General features: G+C 57.8%; 2 protein-coding genes across 5 annotated transcripts in view; both read left to right on the top strand.

The window, feature by feature from the left end:
- Positions 1 to 9,236: 9,236 nt before the first annotated feature.
- On the top strand, positions 9,237 to 15,345 carry LOC142044342 (zinc-binding protein A33-like). 4 transcript variants are annotated; one of them, XM_075056657.1, is made up of 7 exons: positions 9,237 to 9,290; positions 9,912 to 10,186; positions 10,759 to 10,854; positions 12,550 to 12,783; positions 13,192 to 13,211; positions 13,996 to 14,111; positions 14,220 to 15,345. In XM_075056657.1, the coding sequence occupies exons 2-7, from the start codon at positions 9,914 to 9,916 to the stop codon at positions 14,762 to 14,764; spliced, it is 1,284 nt and encodes a 427-aa protein (XP_074912758.1). In that variant the 5' UTR covers positions 9,237 to 9,290; positions 9,912 to 9,913; the 3' UTR covers positions 14,765 to 15,345. The 4 variants fall into 4 exon arrangements, with proteins under 4 accessions (XP_074912758.1, XP_074912760.1, XP_074912761.1 ...); XM_075056659.1 differs by having other exon boundaries at positions 9,245 to 9,280; XM_075056660.1 differs by having other exon boundaries at positions 9,266 to 9,285.
- Positions 15,346 to 20,005: 4,660 nt separating this feature from the next.
- FLT4 (fms related receptor tyrosine kinase 4) overlaps positions 20,006 to 21,445 on the top strand; it is a 59,950-nt gene continuing 58,510 nt past the window's right edge. The window contains exon 1 of the mRNA XM_075056551.1: positions 20,006 to 20,115. Within this exon, the coding sequence (XP_074912652.1) occupies positions 20,058 to 20,115 (58 nt within the window). The 5' untranslated portion in view covers positions 20,006 to 20,057. The remainder of the gene's footprint in view (positions 20,116 to 21,445) is intronic.

Below are 21,445 nucleotides of genomic sequence, written 5' to 3'. Positions count from 1 at the left end.
AAGAGGACACACATCACCACGCTTCAGCTCCTGGCAGAGCTGGGAGCAGGTAGGGACAGGGCAAACTCACAGGGTTCATTTGATTAAGTTGATTAATGCCGATGAGGGTTTACCCCTTCCACTCCCTTCCCACCCCTGGATCTCCCTCCAACACACAAAATCCCCTGATCATCCTCACATCAGGGCAGAAGGACTCTGGGCAGCTCGGCAGGGTTCCTCCGGGCAGACACCAGCACCTCTGAGCCCAGAACCAGCCCCTGCATTCAGTTGCCGTTTCTGCAAGTCACCGCACTCAAAGCTTTTCTAATTTATTAGAGGGTTGCTTGTTGTTTGTGTACCGAGCCAGCTAGAAAACAGCTTCTGCAGAAGAGCATAATTGCAGTCAGATAAGCTCTTCAGAGCCGGGATTGCAAAAATACGACACATTGTACACCAGCAGTTGTCCAGATAAACTAGAAATCTGGATGAGTTTTTGGGTAAGAGCGTGTTTCCCAGTCTGTCACAGACTCCTTGTCTGACTTTGGGCAAATCCCTTGATGTCTCTCAGTTCCCTGTAAGTAAAAGAGGTGATAAAAATGCTTCACTCCGGCACAGACACACACGGAGCAGTGGGCTACGTGCACTACGGGAGACTGGGTGCTTGGATGTGCCTTGCTAGGACAGCTGAGGGAAGACACTTTTACCCCAAGGGATTTCTTTCTAAGTTGCCCATTTCATTTAGGCAGCATGTTCTGCGATCAGGGTCTTGCTCTTCCAGGCTGGATACTCCTGCTTCATAGTCCCATGGTGAAGTTATAAATCTGTGGCCAGCCTGTCACTCTCAAGATGACAAACAGTGCTATAAAAGTTGGGTTGCGGCAGTGAGAGCAGGCAGAGCTGGATGCGCTGATGGCAGCCCCAGCCTAAACTCTACCTAAGTGTCAATACTGAAGGCGATGCAAGTGCCTGGGAAAAACTGAGGGTATGGCGTGTTTTCTAAGGGCTTCATGCTGCCGAAAGGCACCAGGTCGCCAGCAGCTGATCTCCGGTGCTCAGCACCACCGTAAAGGCAGCAGCATCGCGTTTGCTGCTTCACTACCTCGCTTCCTCTTTCCCAGTCCCGTGGTGACCCACATCAGCTGTCAGCAAGGAGCAGCTTATCCACGCCACGCTCAGCACCGTGGTGCTGGGCCGGAGGCAGCGTCGGTGCACACGGGCACTGCTGGTGGCTTTTCACACCGGGGCAGGAGGGTCAGATCCACTCCCGATACAAAGCCAGGGATTTGGCTCCGTGTTCCCCAGAAATGTGACTCAGAAGCCACCGTCTGACACTGAGAGATAGGTATGACACCGAGTCCCCCAGGAGAAAGAGCAGCATCCCCAGGGTACGAGCCAAGCATGCACAAGCTGAGCGGAGACTGTGCTGGAAAGCACAAAGCCTTATAAAGGCAGCGCTCCGGGTTTGTCCTTCTTTCAGCTCTTCCAGGCGATGAAAAGGACGGCTCACAACCCTAATTAACTGGAACATGCTAATACCACTGCGCTTCCCTGGCCAGCAAATTTGGCACGAGGCATGTGGGACGCTTTCCAAACAACTGCTCAGGGGAGCGCGTGCCTGCAATTTATTATTCGATGAGCAGTGTTTCCTCTCTGCCTCCGCTGAAGAGCTCAGACCAGACACATGAGGGAGGTGAGTCTGGAGCCTGAAAAATCCACTTCAAAAGCCATTTCATGCTGGAGGAAGAAGAGACTTATTTCTCCCCAGGTGCTAAAGGTATTTAAGGTGCCAGGGGAAATACAGCTTTGCACAGCATTACCTCTGTGAGCACTCAGGGCTTTCAAATGCTGCAGCATGTGGTGCTCAGCTTCCAGCGGGGAAAACCACATTCCTTCAGGGTGACATTCACTCTGGGCAGAAGATGCACAGCCTCCCATGACACCCTCGTTCGAGAACCAGAGCGGTGTACATCATCATTTTGCAGAGCAAAGTAGAGGAGCGCAGCCAGCCCTCGTAGCCAGAGAAAGGGGAAAGGTAGCAGGGGCCCTGGCACCGCGTCTCCGGGATGGGTTGTTCCCTGTTTTGACAGCTGTCCTGGGCAAGGCAGTGCCTCAGCTTATTCCTGTTGAAAAGGAGGGAGAAGGAACCTGCCTAGCTCCTCTTACAAATTAAATCAGTCTGTGAACCTTGAATGAGGAGCAAAGAGCAGGGTTCTGAAAAAGATCCATTCATCCCCCTGGTAAGATCATCACTCTCGGTGTTTACCGTGCTGTCAAAACCGGAGGCAGGAGATGCAGCCGCCTGAAGGCTACCGCTTGCCTCCGGCCTCAGCTTCAGCCTGGCTGCCTCCCACGGTGGCCCCGGGGCTGTTGGGGACAGCTCCAGCACAGGGCTTGGGTGGCAGCCTCACCAGTACAGACACTGGGAACGGGTCAGAAGATTTCTGCAATATTCCCAGGACCGCACTGGTTTGACCCCTCATCCTTCCTGTACTCCTCCCCATCACCAGCAGCCTCCTTCGTGCCTGTGCATTCCTCATCCTCCGCTGGCCTGACCCTCATCTTCGGCATCAGCTGCGTGGCCAGGCACGGCACCCTGTGCTTACAGAGGGCACGGCTCTGCCCTCTCCCTCCCCATCGCATCCTTTGCAAACTTCCATTGTTACGGTGACAGCTCCAGAAGGAAAATCTTTTTTAAGATCTTCTAGATTTTTTAACAAAGATAGAGCCACTTGAATTATTTTCCTCAAAGGAGATGGTTATCTCACTCAATGGCAACTCAATTACTTTCATTTCGTTTCTCGTGACCACTTTGGTAATGCTCAGGCTCTGGCTTTCACTGTGTGGCTGTAGGAAAATAGAAGGGGGAAAGGTAGAGCCAAGTGTGAAGAGCTGCTTTTAAATCCTGCTGGGGGTCACAGGAGGGTGTCCCCAGGCTGAGGCTGCTGAGCTGCAGGCAGTGATGAGTCTAAGTTTCTCCAAAATGAGTGAAATTTTAGAGCACATCTGCATCTTTCTCAGATAGCAAAGTCCAAAGTAAATAGCAAGGGGGAACATTTATGCCCAATAACCTGTGCTTTGCGTGAAATGCTGCACTGAGAGATATTGTTCTTGTGGGGTCTTCTACAGAAACATCCCTTGGCTTTTGAAGGCTGCATGATGGTAAATGAATTCTCTCCATCTCCACCAAATGGGCTGAAAACTTTCATATGTGGCATCAGGGGGTGTTGCAGAGAACTGGACTCTGTGGCCATCTCTAATGCAAGTAATGAATATAGCAAACAGCCTCAGACCAGCCAGGGGAAAGCAATCTGGGGGTCTGATGTGACCACAGGGATGGATTTCTTGGCTACTGTGTTCTGACCGTGGAATATGGATACTAACCAACAAAAGACTCGAGCACCTTGAGCAGCCAAGCCCATCCAGCCCATTTTTGTAGGGTTAGCTCATGAGGATCTTCCCCACATCCCTGCTGTACAGAGCTGAGGTCAGAAGCCTCAAAAAAAACAAACAAAACAACAACAACAAAAATCTATGTGCTTCAGGCCCTGCAGAGGCAGCTCGACACATCTGTGAATGCTCAGCAGCCTCACTGCGACCCAGGCATCCAAGTGCAGGAGAAGAGCATTACGGGGCATCCTTCACCCAGGGACCAGGTAATGGGGCTGGCTGAGGAGCTGAAGCATGACCCATCGTGTGGAAGGCTGAGAGGACAAAGCTGTTTTGGCCAAGCCCTGTGCTGTGTGTGGAATATCAGAGGGGTTACATGCATAGCTCAGAATAAACAGGCAAACAAGTGGGAGCCAGAAATGTTAATATTTGCAGAAATGTCCTGGTTTTGGCGCCTGGGTGTGGGGAGCTGAAGGATGCTGGTGGAATGCAAATGTGGATTCCTGGCTGCCCGGAGGGACGGCATGGGGAATCTCACATCTTGGCGTGTCAGACTGCCTGGTGGGCCGGCTCGTGATGGTTTACACGAGGAGTCCTGGGCTGAGAAGTTCAGCAGCCATGTGAATCTGGTCCCTAGGAATTCAGCTATTTGAGCATCCCTGGAAAAAAAACCATGATTAAGCAGCTTTCATCCTCCTGTGCCTGTTCCAGGACCTTTTTCCTACCTGCCATCACCAGTGGGCTGTGGGTTAAACCCTCCCACAGCCCCACTGCCCCCAGAGCCATGCAGCATCCAAGGGCTCAGAAAAGCCCCAGTCCCATGGTGCAAACTCCATCCCTCCATGCAGTAGGGGATGGATTTGTCCATGCTGATCCCCAAACCTTCTCCACAAGCTCCTGGACACACGAGGGACAAAAATGACACAAACCTTTAGATCACTGGCCTTACTTGACCTGGGTCCTTTCATAGCATGTTTGGGATGTTTTGAACCTGCTCGATACCTCTCACCATCTCCATCTGGCTTATCTGGACCATGGTTGCCAGTTCATGGGGGTACTTGGGGCCAGCCGGACACCTTCAGAGCACAAGGCTCTGGCCTTAGCAAAACAGCAGTGTCATTCGGGCCTGGGAAGAAAATATTGGCAAATAACGGCCTACCCTTTGGTCACGTCCCTCCTCCAGCTCTTTATCCAAAGATATCATATCTCGGAGCATTGCTTCATTTCCTACTCGCTTTTCTAACCGAGGCCTTTAAATCATATCCCTGCAGCTGAGGTCACAGAGGGATGCGTAATCCTCATTAATGCTGACGCAGCTGTTACCTTGATTTACCTCATCCCTTCTTCTTTCACTTTTTTCTTTCTGTTTGCTGCTTTTCCGTTCCATTTCTTCCTGCCTCCTGGTCTCAGCGCTGGAGAGAGCTGGCAGGAGCCCACCAAAGCGGAGCCTCCTGGGGTGCAGCCTGCTTTTGGGGATGTCAGGAGTCTGGGGATTTCTCCTGGACCGGCAGCACCACACTCCCTCCTGGCCAGGGATGCCGTGGGCAGCGGGAAGGACTGGCTCCAGGCTGCCCCATCCTCACCCCGTAGAGTCCTTCCCCTGGGGCTTGTCCAGGTCAACACGTGGAAATGACCAGATTTAATTCAGCTCCGTGTCTGAAATGTGGAAATAAGGACCGCCGAAGGGTCCCAGGGTAAGGACAGAGGCTAGGACTGATAAGTCTTTCGACTGTGTTTAAAACAAAGTCCCCCATGTGGGCTTTCAAACCCAAGTGCTGCTGCTCTTCGTTCCCTCACAGCTGCACCGAAACCACCATCGTGCCCCGATGTCCGTGGCTGGAGGAGCCCCTGCCTCCCGGTTTCCACTCTGCAGGGGACAGGCTGGGGGGTGCAGGGGGGCACAGACCAGCGAGCACAGGAGTCACCCACCAAGGGGCTGCCCAGCACCTCCCCATTGCAGGACTCAAGGGCTCCAGCCCCAATTTACGCCTCTGCCCCCTCCCCTGCCCTGCGGTCGGGCACCGCTCAGGCAGAGCCGTGGGGGGAGAGCAGGATCCAGAGGAACCAAAGTCCTCGGTGTGTATTTGTACTCACACCAAAGGGAAACAGGGAAATGGAAATGCAAACCACCTCAAACCCTCTTGAGCTTCCCTGCCTGCGTTTGGAGAGCCGACACAAGGGACCGATACTGCGGATCAGCAGTTTCTTCCCCTTCCACTCACGTATCGCTGGGAGCCCGGTGAAGCCCTCCAGCAGCCGGACCCACGCCACTTCCCACTTCATCCCCTTCTTTCTGTAGGGCCAAACAGTGCCTCTGACACCCGTCTCCAAGAATACATGTTTACTGCACGGAGCAGAGAACCACGAAGGGGTTTGGACCCAATCCATGAGCTTTCAGCCAGACCCTTCCCGATCCACATTATCCTTCATCTCCCCAGTGCATAATCAGGCTCTCCAAACACAGCGTTCTCAGGTCCCAGCCCAGAGCTTGGAGCCTCCCGAGAGGAATAGGCTAAAAAAAGAAAGAAAAATACTACATTGCCAACTGAAGCGAGTGCTGAAAGGAAGGAGATGCCAGGAGCACTTAAACAAGAATTCGAGACCGAGGGGATGCTCGGGTGTGTGTTTTCAATCCGCAGATGGGAGACGTGTTCATTGGGAAATGACTGCCACTCACCGTTCACTTTAGACCTCGTAGTTGATGTCCCAGAAAGTGAAATGGCCATGACGAGGACATCCCTGCCTATATTAGAACTTTCTCCTGGGACGGATGGATTATTGCAGTGCATAGTAAAATGGTGCCACTCCTCCTTTGGCTCCAAAACCTGAGTTTGCAGCTTGAACCTGCCAAAGTGGAGGTGAGCAATTTTACATGGGTGATTGGTCCTGTCGGCAACAAGGGGAGTTATTTGGGAAAATCGAGCCAAGACATCAGGGGGTCCAGGACTCCCTTGGGTGCTGCGGGGTGTCCTGCAGCACCTGGACCCAGCTGGCAGCACCATGCCCTGGTGCAGAGCATCGCTCCCACGACAGCAGCATCCCGCAGCCCCGTGCCAGCCCCAGAAGCAGGGTATCTGCTGGCACGGACCCAGCCTGGTGCCGCAGCGGTGGGATGCTCCCGCTGCACAGCGTGCCCAGGACCAGGCTCCAGCTGGGGCTAACAGGGGAGCTGACGGAGGAGCTCAACATCAGCTGAGCTATCCCAAATTCTGCCGTTTAAGGGTGAAGCTTCAGTTATCCAGCCACAGAGGGACTCCTTCCAAACAACATGCCCGCCACTGCCCCGGGGTGTATGGAGGTGCAGACTGGGGGCTGTCACCTCCCTGGGCTCTGTAACCAGCCCCACGGGGAGGGACGAGCTCTCCAAACACGGCGCAGATGCTGATTCACAGGGACATCTCCCAGCACTGATGGCTCAGGCTGCTGGGGGAACATAACCTTTTGCAGCACATTCCAGATCTCTACTGAAAAGCAATTACTGATGCTTTTACCTCTGTGCAGAGCTGCACAAATAATGGACCATGGTGCTGCAAGCTGCAACAGGTCAGGGACAGCACCCTGGCTCACCCCAGGCTGCGTGGGCTGGGCTGGGCATCTTGTCTGCTGGTTTGGGTGTGTGTGTTAATGTGTGTGTCTATGCATAGGCTATAATGCCTCCTGGAGAAACAGCTGCAAATCCAGGAGATCAGAGGCTGGACGTGGATGATGAAGCTATTTCCCTCTCAAAAGGATGCAGCTAAACAGAAGATTCAGCTCCCACCCAAAATCCACCAGTTCAAAGCCAGCTATTTCTTGGGAATTGCTGGCGCGTGGCTCTCCCGCTGCGCAGGCGCTACCCACTGGCACAGCGGCTGCAGCACCATGGCTGGCAGCGGTCACTGCTCCCGGCAAGTCCCAGCCTGTTTGCACGGTGAGATCCAGCCTACTGGAAGCCCAAATCTCTGTAAATGTGGGGAGTGAGGTTCTGCCACATTAAGTCGCAGCTAAGCGGAGATTGTTCAGTCATCCCTGCAGCCCTGTGTCATCCCTAGGTCCCAGTTTCACCGTCCCACTGACATTCCCAGGGGGACTCCCCCTGAGTTGTGCAGTGGAAAGGGGAAAAGGGCAGCAATGGGAGCCGGTTCAGCCTGTCGGAAACAATTCCTGCCCAGCAAGTGCTTCTTGTCCCCAGTGCTCGGCGAGCAGCAGGGGCTGAGCATCTCTGTCCCACTGCCACCATGGGGACCAGAGCAGGAGGGTGCAGCCAACCCCTGTGTTGCTTAACCAGGAGGTCCTGAGCCCCCAGAATAACCGTGTTAGGGCCAGCAGCATATTTGGGCATGGCCTGACCTTGTTGGTGTCCACAGATGCCGCTTGCTTGCCTACCCAGAGGCCTCAGAGCACTTTCACAGCAGCCCGCATCCTCCCCACTTGTCCACGGCACCTCTTGGAGCTCAGCACTTTCCCTGGGGGCACCCCCAGCCCAGCCCACCCCACGAACTCCAGCATTCACGCTGCCCACGCCAGGGCTCTGCAGAGCGATGGTGAGCAAAGAGGAGCTTCAGCTCGTCTCTGCTTTGCACCCGGGTGGTTGCAGGAGGCTGCCTGGGGAGCACCTCGCCTGCTCATGGACCAATTGCTCCTCGTGTAGTCAGCGATGCTTAAAGTCCAAATGTGAGCGCGGGGCTGTGGCTGAGCCTGTGACCCCGAGGGGCTGGCGGAGACAAGGGGGAGGCTGATGCCTGCAAGCGGGGCTGCTGCAGCCACGTGCCACTGAGCAAGCACAGACGGCGCAAGAGAAAGGCTGGGAAACTCCCTCGGACAAGCAAATGAAGATGGGTGGAAACATTTTCTGCATTGATTGCACTGCTCTAATGGTGAGAAAACATAGAGCAATAGTGGCGGGAGGAGGGTGGTAGATTTTGGGGGGATGCTCTAACAGCAGTTAGGAGATAGATGGCCTGTGCAACTGTTGCTTGTCGCTGAGCCTCCCCTCCTTTTGATTCTACTTGTTTTTTCTTGCAGCATTGAAAGCTCTTGTGATTTTTGTCACATGTCCGCCAGTGTTTGCCACTTCCCACAACATCCCAGGGCCCACCATCAGGTGACCACACAAGGCTGAAAACCCTTCCTTCTTTCTTTTGCCAACAAGCCCGCAGTCCCTGCGATTGCTGGGCAAAACCTGAAGCCGTGACCCCAAAGCATTGCTTGGAGTTGCCCTCTTGAAAGCCCCGTGACTTGGCAAGCTGGCTCAGTTTCTGCAAGCTCCAGACCTCTGGCTAAGGGAAACCGGGGAGGAGAGAGGGAGGCTTTTCCCTGGGGCTTATTTCTAAGCTCTGGTTCCTGAATGCAGCAGCAGGGCAGTGCAGGGGCAGTGCAGTTCGAGGGCAGTGCAGTACAGGAGCAGTGCAACGCAATGTAATGCAATGCAATGCAATGAAATGAAATGCAATGAAATGAAATGCAATGCAACGCAATGCAACGCAATGAAATGCAATGCAATGAAACACAACGCAATGAAGTGCAATGAAACGCAATGCAACGTAATGAAATGCAATGCAATGAAAGGCAACGCAATGCAATGAAATGCAACGCAACGCAATGAAATGCAATGCAATGCAATGAAATGCAATGCAATGAAACGCAACGCAATGCAATGCAACGCAATTAAATGCAACGCAATTAAATGCAACGCAATGCAAAGCAACCCAACCCCACGCAGCACGCGCCCTCCCACGGGCGGCGCCCGCGAGGCCCCGGCAGCTGTCCCGCCCCCCGCACACGTGACACGTCACATGCCGGAGCCCCTCCCGGCCCCATCTTCCATCCAATGAACGGACGGGTAGGCGGTACATCCGCAAGGTGATTGGTCGAGGTGGGTGTCAGTCCGCGGGCGGGGCGGGGCGGAGCGGAGGTTCCAAGTTGGGAGGCTGCGGTGCGGTGCGGTGCGTGGGCTGGAGGGGGCCCGGGGGGGGACATCGAGGGGCTTGAGGGCGGTGGGTGCCGCGGGGTGCCCGGGTCTGTACCCCGGGGAGCGGGGGTTGCGTGGTGCAGGCCGGGGTGCGCACCTCAAGCCGCACCGGGGGGTGCAGGTGGGCTCCCCTTGTAGCGGAATGGCGGCGTGGGGGGGGGGGGGGGGGTGCAGGATGCGGCCCTGCCGGGCTCTGGGGTTGAGGGGATCCGCAGGCTGCAGGGTGGCTGCTTGCAGCCCTTGGGCCGGGTGAGCCCTTCACTGGGGCCCTGTCAGGGACACACAGCCAGTCCCTGTGAGTAGGTTTGCTGGAGTAATGGGAAGCGGAGAGTTGTTATTCTGCAAAGGGACTGACCCTTTGCCAGGATTTTTCTCTCATTCCCACCGTTTGGGGCTTTCCAGGGCTGGATACAGGCCCGAGGGGCGCCTGGGCAGGTCCTGTGCCTCTCACCCAAGGGTTGGTAACCAAACCCTGCCCCAGAGCACCCAGCAGAGCCCAGTGTGAGGGGAGGGAGAAGCCTGCTTTAGCTCAGAGGGAAGGGAATTTTGGGATGGCAGTGGCAAGAAACTCAGGGTGGTTCCCGTGTGCCAGCAGGGATGGCCGGCAGGAGCCAGGACCGGAGCCTGCGGGAGGAGCTGACGTGTGCCATCTGCTGTGAACTCTTCAGCGAGCCCGTCATGCTGGACTGCATGCACCATTTCTGCAAGGCCTGCATCCAGGGCTACTGGGAGAGCTGCACCCGCGTTCCCTCCTGCCCCCAGTGCCGCCGAGAGTTCCCCAGCCGGGCTTTCCGCACCCACTACCTGCTCTCGGGGCTGGTGGAGAAGGTGCGGCGCTGCGGATCCACGGAGCACCGGCACAAGATGCAGGTGAGCAGCTTCTACTCGTCTGGGGGAGAAGGGTACAGGCACCACGTGAGCCCTGTGGGGGGGACCCCTGTGCGTGCCTCACCTGACCCGAGTGCAATGACATCTTTGTCTCTTCTTTACTCATTCCCTCTCCCTATTTCCTTCCAGCTGCCTGTCTTTCGGACACTTTCTTCTCTTGCATTTGTTTTCCATCACTGCTGTGCCTGACTTCTACCACAGCCTCGTTGTTTCTCGTGTAGGGACCACGCAGCCAGGGGTGAGGACTGCTTGTGCCGGGTGTACTGCCTGAAGGGTCAGTCCCTCCACAAGTTGGTTCGCAGCACACAGGGTTTAAACCTTCTGCAAACAAGATATCCCAGGCTGGAGCTCCCAGTCTTAAAAATAAATTTGTCTCATTATGTGCACACTTACAAGGTTCTCAAGCCTGTGCATCAGGTGCTTTCTTCTTAGTACCTTTATAAGAAATCTTGTTGCAGCTTCCCTCTAATGCTGGCCTCAGGAATTAGGATTGCTCCTGAATCACAGCAGAGCAGTGAAATGGTCTCCTCACCTTCTTTTCCTTGTTCCTGCAGAAGCACCTGGAAGATGCTTTGCAAGCTCGTCAGAAGGAGATGGAGAACTTCTTGCGGAGGAAGCGTGCAACACAGGAAGATATCTGTGGCCTGACGGTAACACCCTGTGATAGCTGCTTTTTGTACAGCCTCTGGAGTAATGTTCATAGAGGATCTGTGTATCACTTCAGCTGAGATTTAGCTCGGCTTCTTGTACCAATCTAGACAAATAACTATGTAGGGATCTGAACAAACTCCCCCATATGTAGGCCAAAGCCCATCAGTACTGAACATTCAGTAGAGGCTTTGCGAAGAGCCATTAAGCACTCATTAATACAGCATTTACAAGGTGCAGCAGAGCTGAGACAGGGCGGGTGGTGAGAGCTGTCAGCTGAGCAGCCTGTTCGGGCCCCGCAGCGCTGCCACTTTGGGAGAGGGTTAATTCTTGGAAGCTCTAAAATCCTCTTGTGTGTCTGAAGGGGTGGCAGCAAAGCTGAAGAAGCTGGGTCAGCAGCAGTGTTGGCACTGCAGAGAGCAGTGGACTTGTCACAAGGACCACATTTGGATTCTCTGCAAAGCTCCAAGATGATGTGAGGAACCCGAGTGCTCTCTATGGGCTTGAGTGGCACCAGGCTGCCTACTTGTCACTGATCAATGAAGCAAGAACAGCCACAGGCTGACTGCGTTTCCTTCTTGAGTGATGTAAAAGTATTAAAAGCCAAGGAAGGAGAGTAAGGAAAACAGAAATAGTTCAGAGGTGAGATAAAACTGATGGGAGACTGTCTTCTGACGGGAGTCTCTGATCCCCCTGCCTGCCCTGTTTCATACCTCTGTCCCACTGCCAGACTTGGAATAGACCTTTGAGGTTAATGAAGAAGTATTAGCAAATAACCACATGTGGCTGATGTCCTGTTGCAGTGGAAGAGCTGACTCAGACGTGTTTCAAGAGTAAAGGAGCAAATTGCTGATCTGAACAGGGAGGCCATGCATGTCCTCTGCAGTTCTGGTGTGTCAGCACAAGCACCTGCTGGAGCAAAGGGAGGCTGGGATGCCGTGCCGGCTGGTGAAGCTTCAGATGTACTCTGGGGGAGATGGGTTTCCTGCTGGTAGAAAGGGATGTGCATTTCAGGAAGCACTCCTCAAGAAAATAATGAGGGCTAAGGTTGCACTTAGAGATTAGAAGCTCAAAGATTGGGAAAATAAAAAGTCATTGGCTGTCTCTTGTAAACAGGCAGGAAGGCAGTGAGAGCACCACAAGGCTGGCTGGCCGACTAAACAACTGGAAAAAAGTGACCTCTGAAAAGAGCTGAATGGGATTTTATCAGCCTTAACTACAGAGATTAGTTTGTGCAGCTCCCCCGTCTCTCCCATACAGACAGAAGCCCTGAGAGACAGAGGTATCGGAGAAAAAGAACAAGTTGCCAGTGTCAGGCAGCTCTGCGGAGTCTGGCACGATTTGAAATAAATCCTAACTAACCTGAACAGCTGAGTCTGCAGCTCCAGAAAAGCAAAAGAGCTCCAGTATTGCACACAAGCAAATTCCTGGTGGTGTGGGAGAGCGCTGTGGGCTCCCACTGTGGCTGTGTGCAAGGATTTTTTTTTATTTTTTATTTATTATTATTTTTCCCCCTTTGGCTCTGCAACCTTGAAAGTTGTCCTTGTGTCCTGTTCTCTATCCAAGAAGTTGTGGGTATGTCTGAGACTCTTTGATTTCCCAGACTCTGTAAGCAGGGTAATGGGCCCAGCCATCCTGTGTACCTCCTTGTGTGTTGTAGTTGCCAGACTCATCTTCTGCCTTTTCCCTCTGCTCAGAAGGTGTCTGGGGAGCTGAACTTCAAGATCCGGGCAGAGTTTGCCCGCCTTCATCAGATCTTGGAGGAAGAGGAGAGAGCTGTGCTGGCAGAGCTGGGTGAAAAGGAAGAGCAGTCACTGGCACAGCTGCATGGGGACGTCCACCGGTTGGAGGAGGGAATGTCAGTGCTTCAGAGGGACATAGAACGCATAGAGCAGACCCTGAGCAAGATGGAAGAAGTCTCATTGCTGGAGGTGAGTGTGCTTGGCTGACCCTGGCAGGAGGCTGAGGGATGTTTCGGGATCCCAGTTTGGGATGGGGAAAGTTCTAAATGACAGCACTAGGCTGTACCTGGAAGTCGTTCTCACTGCCATCCCTCTGGATTATCGACCCCAATCCCTTGGAGTCTGGAGGCTTTAGCCACAAAGGTTCTGGTGATCTCTCAGATGTGGTGGGTCTTGGGAGCCTTACTCCTTCTCTGTCACCCCTGTGAAATTGCCTTGGCCCCAGTGCCCCGTCAGTTTCCCCCAGGGTGTGGGTCCTGGTAGGTTGGTTTCGTCTCTCTCTGCTGCATGACAGCAGGAGGCAGGACAGGGAGTTTATTTGTGCAGCTGCATGAATTACAGACAGTGACTGCTAATTCTCTCTGCTCCTCACTGCAGGTGGAGAGCCTGGATATCAGGTACGTGTCTGGCATGAAAGAAGCCAATTCCCTTTTCAGGAGCTTATCTCTGTCCCTGGCTGGGGCCACATGGGGGAGGGATCTTATCTCAAGTTTTAAAAGCATCACAAATTGCTCAGCGAGCTGCTGGTGCTGTGCCACGTGGGGGCTGGTCCCCAGCATGTTGGACGCTCTTCCCAGGGAGCATGTGTGTTTAGATGGCTGGGCTGGAAGAGCAGGTGGAGGAGACATGCTGGTTTGGAATGGATGCAAGAGCCACGCATGCTGCAAGCAGGAGCAAGGCTGATGCCACAGACTTGGGTGCTTTGGCATTTCTGCCCTTTCTTAGCTTCTTACAACTCACAGGGCTGCAAAACTGACCCCAAGGTGCAGGTTTGTCTGAGGCTGCAAGTAGCTGAGGGCCAGAACTGCCATAGGGGAGTGTGTCCTTGTCCCCTACCTCCCTGGGAGCTGCAGTGGGATGCAGCCTGGCTCTGCAGGCCTGGTGTGTTCACCCGTGCAGGAGTCCTGTTTGGGTGTGCTGGGTGCTGGTCTGCCATGGGTCACCGCTCCATGAGCGGTGCTGCCAGATCTGTCTCAGTCCACAACACCTCTGCCCCAAGCCATTTACCATGCTGGGGGTAGCACTGCAGCAGGCAGAGCAAGCAGCTGCCAGGGAGGTTTGTGTCCCATCTTTACCAAATCTGTCACATGCCGGTAGCGTGGTGCAGTCCTGACCACGCTCTTCTCATGTGCCTCGCTAGCGGCACAGCGGAGTGGTTGACTGCCATTCTCTCTGCTCCAGGCCCTCGGTGCACGTTGAGACCCAGCCTGCCTTCAACCTGGAGCACTACAGGGACAGCCGCAGCGGCCCCTTGCAGTACATCTTCTGGAGACGGATGCTGCAGTCCATCTGCCCCGGTGAGTGGATCGGTGTGAGGGATGGATGTGCTGCATGGTGGCAGGGCCGGGGATTCTCTGCAGAGGGAATACGCAATGGGTAAAATGCCGTGCTCGATGTCTCTACAGCTCCTGCCCCTCTTACATTCGACCCTGAGTCAGCCCACCCCAACCTGGTCTTCTCCAGAGACCTGACAGCAGTGACAGAGAGGAATCGAGCCCAGCCCGTCCCCAGCAGCCCCCGGCGCTTCCGTCAGTGCGTCAACATCCTGGGCTCACAGACCTTTGACAGTGGCCAGCACTACTGGGAGGTCTGGGTGGGCAGCAAAACCAAGTGGGACCTGGGGGTGGCTGCCGAGGCTGTGGACCGGGCGGCAAAGGTCAAGCTGTGCCCGGAGAATGGCTACTGGACGCTTCGCCTGCGGAACAGGACGGAGTACTGGGCCACCGCCACCCCCTGGGTGCGCCTGACTCCCCAACGCCCCCCCCGGAAAGTGGGGGTCTTCCTGGACTGCCAGGAGGGCACTGTCACCTTCTTCAATGCCGGGGACATGTCCCACCTCTTCACCTTCCACCAGGTCTCTGCGGAGAGATACTGCCCCTTCTTCAGCACCTGCTTCAGCGACGGGGGGGCCAACATGGAGCCCATGCGCCTTTGCCACCTGGCCCTGTGAGGGACGAGGAGGAGCGGGGAGCTTCGGGCACACCAGCCTGGCTCCTTGTCTTTGCCGGCTGGCTGCCTGGGGCCATGCTGGAGGCCAGTTTTGCACACACGGACCTGGTGGGTGTTGGAGGGGCTGTTTTGGATTCAGTTTTGAGAGGAAGGAGGGGAATAAGTCTCTTCTGAGCTCCCGTCTGCCCTCCCTTCTCTGTGCCATGGGCTGCAGGTACCACGCTGCATTCCCAGAGGTGCCTGGCACCCCTTGAAGAACAACCTTCCGTGCCTGAGCATTGCACAGTTCAGTAACCACAGCCACAGGACTGCAGTGGAGGTGGCAGCAGGCTGCTTACACCTCCTGTCCCTCCATGCTGCCATCCGTAAACCCTGTGGAGGAGGGCATTGGTTCTGGAGCACCATCAGGTGCCTCTTGACACTCAGCTCTGTGTCCCAGCGATGGGCTACCTCTGGCCAAAGAGCTTCTTGGGGAAGGGCTCCGGGCTGGCGGCAGAGGGAGCTCGGTGAACGGTGTGGGACCCACTACAGGGCATGGCGGTGCTGCCTCCCTTCTACTTGATCACCATTAAAGCTCATTAGACAAACCACTGCCTGCTGGACCTGCTTATGGCTTGCATGCTGGGGGAGGTGGAATCTATGGTACTGGGGTGTAGCACAGCCTGGGGGAACAGAGCAGCCCCCTGGTCCCCGCTTCCAGCCCAGGCTCCTTCTCTCTGCTTGCAGCACAGGAGGCACGAAAGAGCCACTGCTCTCACTCAGCCCTTCCCTTGGAGTGTTGCCTGCACATCTTGCAGCAGCTTTTGGTCTTTTGCTTACCCCCCCTGTGTCAGGCTGCTTGGGAACAAGGTGGGGGTTTGGCAGTCCCGTGGGGTGGGGAGGTCTGTCTGAGCCCAGTCCTGGCCTTAGGCTCCTGGGTTTTAAGATTTGGTCTCCTCTGGCCTGGCTGGGTCTTAAGGATGTGTAGATGTGAAAAAGGCAAAAGTCCCATTTCAGGTCAACTTCACAAAAGCCTAGGCAGCCTTTGCTGCTGGGAGCGGGTGGTCCCAGTGTGGCTCTTTGCCCCACTGGCAGCCCTGCCCCTGTGGGAGGGTGGCCTTGGGCTACTGGGGGGGGCAAGTCGCCTGGATTTGGCTGCTGTGGTTTGTGCTGGCAGGGGTGCTGGCCGTGTCCCTGCCTTGCTCACAAGTCACCAGAGTCAACTTGAGGCAGGAGGTACTGGCGTGGGTCCCAGCCTGGCTGGTGGGAGTGATGGGTGGGAGGGAGGATCGCAGTGCCTGGGGTGGGTGGAATTGTCATGTTTATCCCACTCAAGTCCATTCCAGGGTCAAAGCAGAGGCCAGAGCTACCCTGATCCTGTGTAGCCCCAGTGCTGGCTGGAGCCTGCAAACTCCTCCTCTACAGAGGCTCAACTTTCTGTGCTGTGGACAGGGCTTGGTGTGAGGGCTTTCCAGCTCCTACAGCTGGGCACAGAGACACTTGTCAAAGCAAGTCTTTCACTGGTCATCCCCCTGCCCAGCGGGGATGGGACGGGGGGCCCTGTCCTCCCACAGTGCCACGAGTGACATTCCCCCTTCCTGTTCATCACCACTGCAGTGTGCCAGGGCTGGGCTCTGCTGTAGTACCTGGTTTTGGGGTTGCTTAATGCCTGTGCTGGGGCAGGAAAAGATTTTGTGCGCAGCCAGAGGGGAGGATGATCCATGCAAGATGCAGGCAGACATGCCCTCCAGTGCAGAAGCACTAGGCAGCCCGGGGCTCTGCAGGCATGGGGTGGAGGTGGGTGCAGAGGGGACCCAGTTAGTGGGAAGCTGCTGCTCTGTGCAGCCTTACTCGGGGGTCGGGTGTGCTTGGAGGGGATGCCAGGGGTTTCTGCTCCCTCCAGGTCCCCAGCTGAGCTTTAGCTGGTGAGCGAGCTCTGCTCCCTCCCTGCTGAGCCCCTGGGCTGGACTCGGCCTCCTCTCCCACCTCCTGCCTCGTCCTCTCGCTGCCCTCCAGCCTCAGCTGAAATAAGAGCAGAGAAGAAAGAGCTGTTGGCTTAGAAATGCTGCTGCGAGCGGGGCTGTCATCCCCCCCTGCAAGGGCTGGGAGCCTCAGCGGGAAGGTGAGGCTGGTTTGATTGCAGCAGGGAGCTGCGGCTGGGGGGGGGGGGGGCTGAAACCCATTGCCTTCCCGACCTGTCCCAAAACCGCAGCCATCCCTTAAAGCATGAGGGCGAACGGATCCACCAGGCACTGGCAGGCAGCGAGCGCAGCCGAGCTTCGGCAGCTGCCGGCAGGGAGGAGGGCGGCCGCCAGCTCCCGCTGCCCACCGCTGCCGCGTGCCGCGTGGGCCGGTGTGGCGGCACGGGCTGCGAGCAGCTCGCTGCGACGTGTGCCAGTGCCATCGCTGCCACCTCCTACACCTTCCCCTTGCCAAAGGCAGAGCTGGAGAGCAGTGAAACCTGCTCGTCCCAAATCCCTGGGCTGAACAGGCTCCCGAGGAGGCACGTCCTTCCTCCTCCTCCTCCTCCTCCTGCCGGGCTGTGTGCGGTGGCTGTGGCGTGCCGCTCCCAGGCAGAGCCGCGTTTTGGGGTATAATGTCCTCGCCTGGCCCTGCCGGCGGGGAAGGGGTCTGGCAGGAAAGCTGGGACAGGCAGAGCCCCTGCCCTGCACGCTGCACGTACAGCGGCTGCTACGTGCGGGGAAAACGCTGCTCTGAGCTGCTGTACGTGCAGCCTTAGCCCGGTGAGGAAATGCTACCTGCTGTTAAATCCTGTCTAAAAAATGCATTTCACTGATAAGCCGTAGCACGGTGGAGCAGAAACCACAGGTGTGGTGTGAATGTAGTGACTGGCTGGGCCTGGCCCTGGGTTCTGGCAGGAGGGGATGGGGATGGGAATGTGGGCACCGTGGGGGCGAAGAACCCCTTTCTGCTCCAGCGTCCGGACTGTGCACCTGCCAGGGCTGGCTCTCACCGTCTGCCCCCAGGACCAGGCTGTATTTTCCTTGCGGGTTATCTTGTCGATTTGTCCCTGGGTGTCCTCAGAGCCACCCCACTCTGCCTCCCCCATAGCCATGTCTGGGGCTGGGCAGCGTCCGGCAGCTCCTGCCCCAGCCCCCTTCTGCAACGTGGCTGTGTCTTTATCCTGTGCTTTGGGGAAGCCTTTGCTTCCTCGGGTCCCCCCCCACCCCACGTGCTGGAAGGGGGACAAGATTTTAAAATAAGATCCTTTTGTTTCCCAGGGCGGCAACAATAGAAAGGTCCCATCGGTCCCACAGTCACCCTGTGTTTGTGATGGAAAATTCCCCGTCGTCGCGGGGCGAGCCCTCCCCGGTGTCCTGCCGTTAGATGGCAGCATGGACGGGCTGGTCCTGGCCACCACTGCCTGCACGGTGCCACATTTGGACTGTCATGGATGGGGCATGCCAAAATCCCTTGATTTTTGGAGTGCCGGAGGATCCCCCTCCCCCCAAACCCCAGGTCAGACCCTCTGCTTTTCTCCCACGCAGCTTCTCCAGGCAGCCCTTCGACCGTCCATTTTGCCCAGCGTCTCAACGGTGCGATGTGATACATCCCTCCATCGCTGTCCACACCTCACCACCTCGCTGCTCGTCTCTCAGGTACACGATGACCCCTGACGCTCACAGTGGCCCCCAGCGCGGCTGCGCTGCCACAGCAGGGAGCCCGGTGGCTGCCCCATCTCTGATCACAGCCCCCGGCCCCAGGGAAGGGTCCGATCCCACAATCTCAGCTCTTCTCCCTGCGGCAGTGGGCAGTGCTGCCCCTCTGTACAGTCCCCAGCTTTGCCCCATCACCCCATCATCATGGCGAGTTTTAAAAAAATCTCGCTCCAGAAATTTGCAAGGGTTTGGACACCCAACTGAGGAGGAGGGACACCTCTGCTTTCTGCTCCTTTGGGATCAAAGAGGGAGGTGGTCCAAGATGAGTGTGCTGAAGAGCGATGTCATTGGTGTTTCGGGTAAAATCTCACTAATTGGGTTGGGGGGAGTCAGGTAAAATAAACTCTGTGGCTCGGAGTTCCTCTGAGGGCTCCAGGAGAGGGACAGGGTGATTTCTTCCACGGGTTTGGCAATGAGAGCAGTTGAGCGCACGAGAAGTTTTCATGCCTTTTCGAAGCCATGAGCACATGGTTCTCATTCAGGCTCTTTCTTCGCTGTCTGCAAACATGCATAATTAATAACCCTCCGGGGTGCAGCGCGGGGCTGTTAATTTATCTATTCAGCGCTCGCTGGGTGCGCAGGCAGCTGGCCAGGGCTGTGCCCTCCGTGCCACCGCGCTCCCAAAGCTCTGCCATCGCCTCCGTCTGCAGCGTGTTCACAGTCGGTTCGCACCGAGCCGGAGCCGCTGTCGCTGGCAGGGGCAGCGGCGTGGGGGCAGCGCCGCTGGCACGCGTGGGGCGGCATCATTCCGCTGCCAAGGCCGCGGTCGTGGGCATGGATTTCGGTGTACACCTGCCAGAGAGGGGTGCGTGTGCCGCATGTAACGGCGCTGGGGGGCAACGTGGCTGCCCCACGCAGCTGGCAGCGTGGATGGATGGACGGCATGAGCGGGGGGCTTTAGTGCACCCCCAAATGAGTAGGGGGGCGAGTGTGTGCACGGAGGTGTGAGAAACTGCGCGTGCATCTTTGTATGCCCCTGGGGGGTGCAGGAGGAGTGGGGGTTCGGGGGGGGGGGGGCATATGGGTGGGAGGTGTGGGCTTTGGGGGGGGTGCACGAAGGTATGTGCGCCAGCAGATGCGAGACGTGCGTGTTCGCGAGGTGTGCGCACACCGGTGTGAGAGGGTATTGGTGTGCATTCCCTCCGGCCCGAGAGGTCGGGACGTGCACCCAGACACACGCAGGACAGGAGATGTGCAGGGCGCGCGTTCGCATGAATATGCACACAGGTGTGTGTGCGTGGGGGGGGTGCTCCCGTCTACCTGGGACCGGGAGGGATGCGCACCCACGCACCCAGCTGCGGGACACCCATGCTCACAGGTGCAGAGGGATGCGGGCACCCACGCAGGTGCGGCATCCCCCCCCTCCCCCCCGGGTCCCCCCCCACCCGTGTCCGCCCCCCGCCCCGCCCCTCCCCGCCCCGCCGCCCGCCCGCCCGCCCGCCCGGCGCCCCGCGGGTTCGGCGGAGGGCGGCGGGCGGCCCGGGCGGAGGAAAAGGAAGCGGCCCCGGTTGCTCCCCGCCCGCCGCCGCGTTACCGCAGCTTTGGGGCGCGGCGGGAGCAAAGCTCGGGCAGCGGAGCCCCGGCGCACCGCATCGCTCCGCGCCGCCCCGCACGGACCTGCCCGCGGCCCCGGAGATGAAGAGAGTTTGCACGCTGCCCCTCTGGCTCTGGCTCGGCATTGTCTCGGAAGCAGGTGAGCGTTGCGGGGTTCTCCTCTCCTCTCCTGCCCGCCTGGGGCTGGGGGGGGGGGCTGCCCGCTCTTGCCGCTCGCCCCGCACCTGCGGGGCGCGCTGGGGGTGGAGAGCTGCCCCGGCGGGATGGGACGGGACCCGGCGCTTCCCACTCCAGGGTCCCCCCCCAGCCACGACCGGGACCGACGCAGCCCGCCCCGGGATCCCCCAGTCCCGCCGCAGCCCGCCCTGAGGTCCCCCAGTCCCGACTGGGATGGATGCAGCCCGCCCCGGGGTCCCCCCAGTCCCGACGGGGACCGACGCAGCCCGCCCCGGGATCCCCCCCAGTCCCGATGCAGCCCTCCCTGAGGTCCCCCAGTCCCGACTGGGATGGATGCAGCCCACCCCGGCATCCCCCAGTCCCGAGGCAGCCCGCCCCGGAGTCCCCCCAGTCCCGACCGGGATGGATGCAGCCCGCCCCGGGGTCCCCCCAGTCCCGACGGGGACCGATGCAGCCCGCCCCGGGATCCCCCAGTCCCGAGGCAGCCCGCCCCGGGGTCCCCCCAGTCCCAACTGGGATGGATGCAGCCCGCCCCGGGGTCCCCCCAGTCCCGACGGGGACCGATGCAGCCCGCCCCGGGATCCCCCCAGTCCCGAGGCAGCCCGCCCCGGGGTCCCCCCAGTCCCAACTGGGATGGATGCAGCCCGCCCCGGGGTCCCCCAGTCCCAACGCAGCCCGCCCTGAGGTCCCCCAGTCCCGACCGGGACGGACGCAGCCCGCCCCGGGATCCCCCCAGTCCCGATGCAGCCCACCCTGAGGTCCCCCAGTCCCAACTGGGATGGATGCAGCCCGCCCCGGGATCCCCCCAGTCCCACCGCAGCCCACCCCGGGTGTCCCCGACGGCTGTGACAGCGTCCCCGCAGCGAGAGGATGGGACGGGAGGACACTGCTGTGATCCCTGCGGGATTCGGGGGCCGCGGGGGTGAGGCTGTGGGTGAGCCCACGCCGTGCCCGTGCCGCGGGTGGGCTCGCTGCAAGCAGGGAGAAACCGCACCGGACTCTTGCGGGAGGGATTTCTCTGCGCGGGGAAGCGCCCGGCCAGGAGGGCAAATTGGAGACCGGCTCCCTGCTCTGTTTATTTATTTTTTCATGCACAGAGTCATTAATTTGTGAGCGCCGGGCAGCGCGTTGGGGAGGAAGGTGTGAGGAGGCGGTGGTCCACGCGATGCCGTCCAGCCTGCCTCTCCCAGCTGGTTGCTGGCAGCTCTGGTCCGCCTGGGAAGTCACCCAAGGCAGATCCTGGTGAAATGCTTTTCCTTCCCGTAGCGCTTCTGGGGCAAAAGGCTGTTGGG

Source organism: Buteo buteo, chromosome 24 (genome assembly GCF_964188355.1).
Source record: "Buteo buteo chromosome 24, bButBut1.hap1.1, whole genome shotgun sequence".
NCBI classification, from domain to species: domain Eukaryota; kingdom Metazoa; phylum Chordata; class Aves; order Accipitriformes; family Accipitridae; genus Buteo; species Buteo buteo.
The sequence above is the reverse complement of the archived record's forward strand: the minus strand, read 5'-3'. Positions and strand labels throughout refer to the sequence as shown.

Excerpts from the sequence above, each read along its gene's own strand:
- LOC142044342 (XM_075056657.1), top strand. The coding sequence starts at position 9,914 with ATGGCCGGCAGGAGCCAGGACCGGAGCCTGCGGGAGGAGCTGACGTGT. Across the intron at positions 12,784-13,191 it reads AAGAAGTCTCATTGCTGGAG|GTGGAGAGCCTGGATATCAG; the intron begins GTGAGTGTGCTT and ends TCCTCACTGCAG. Across the intron at positions 14,112-14,219 it reads GCTGCAGTCCATCTGCCCCG|CTCCTGCCCCTCTTACATTC; the intron begins GTGAGTGGATCG and ends ATGTCTCTACAG.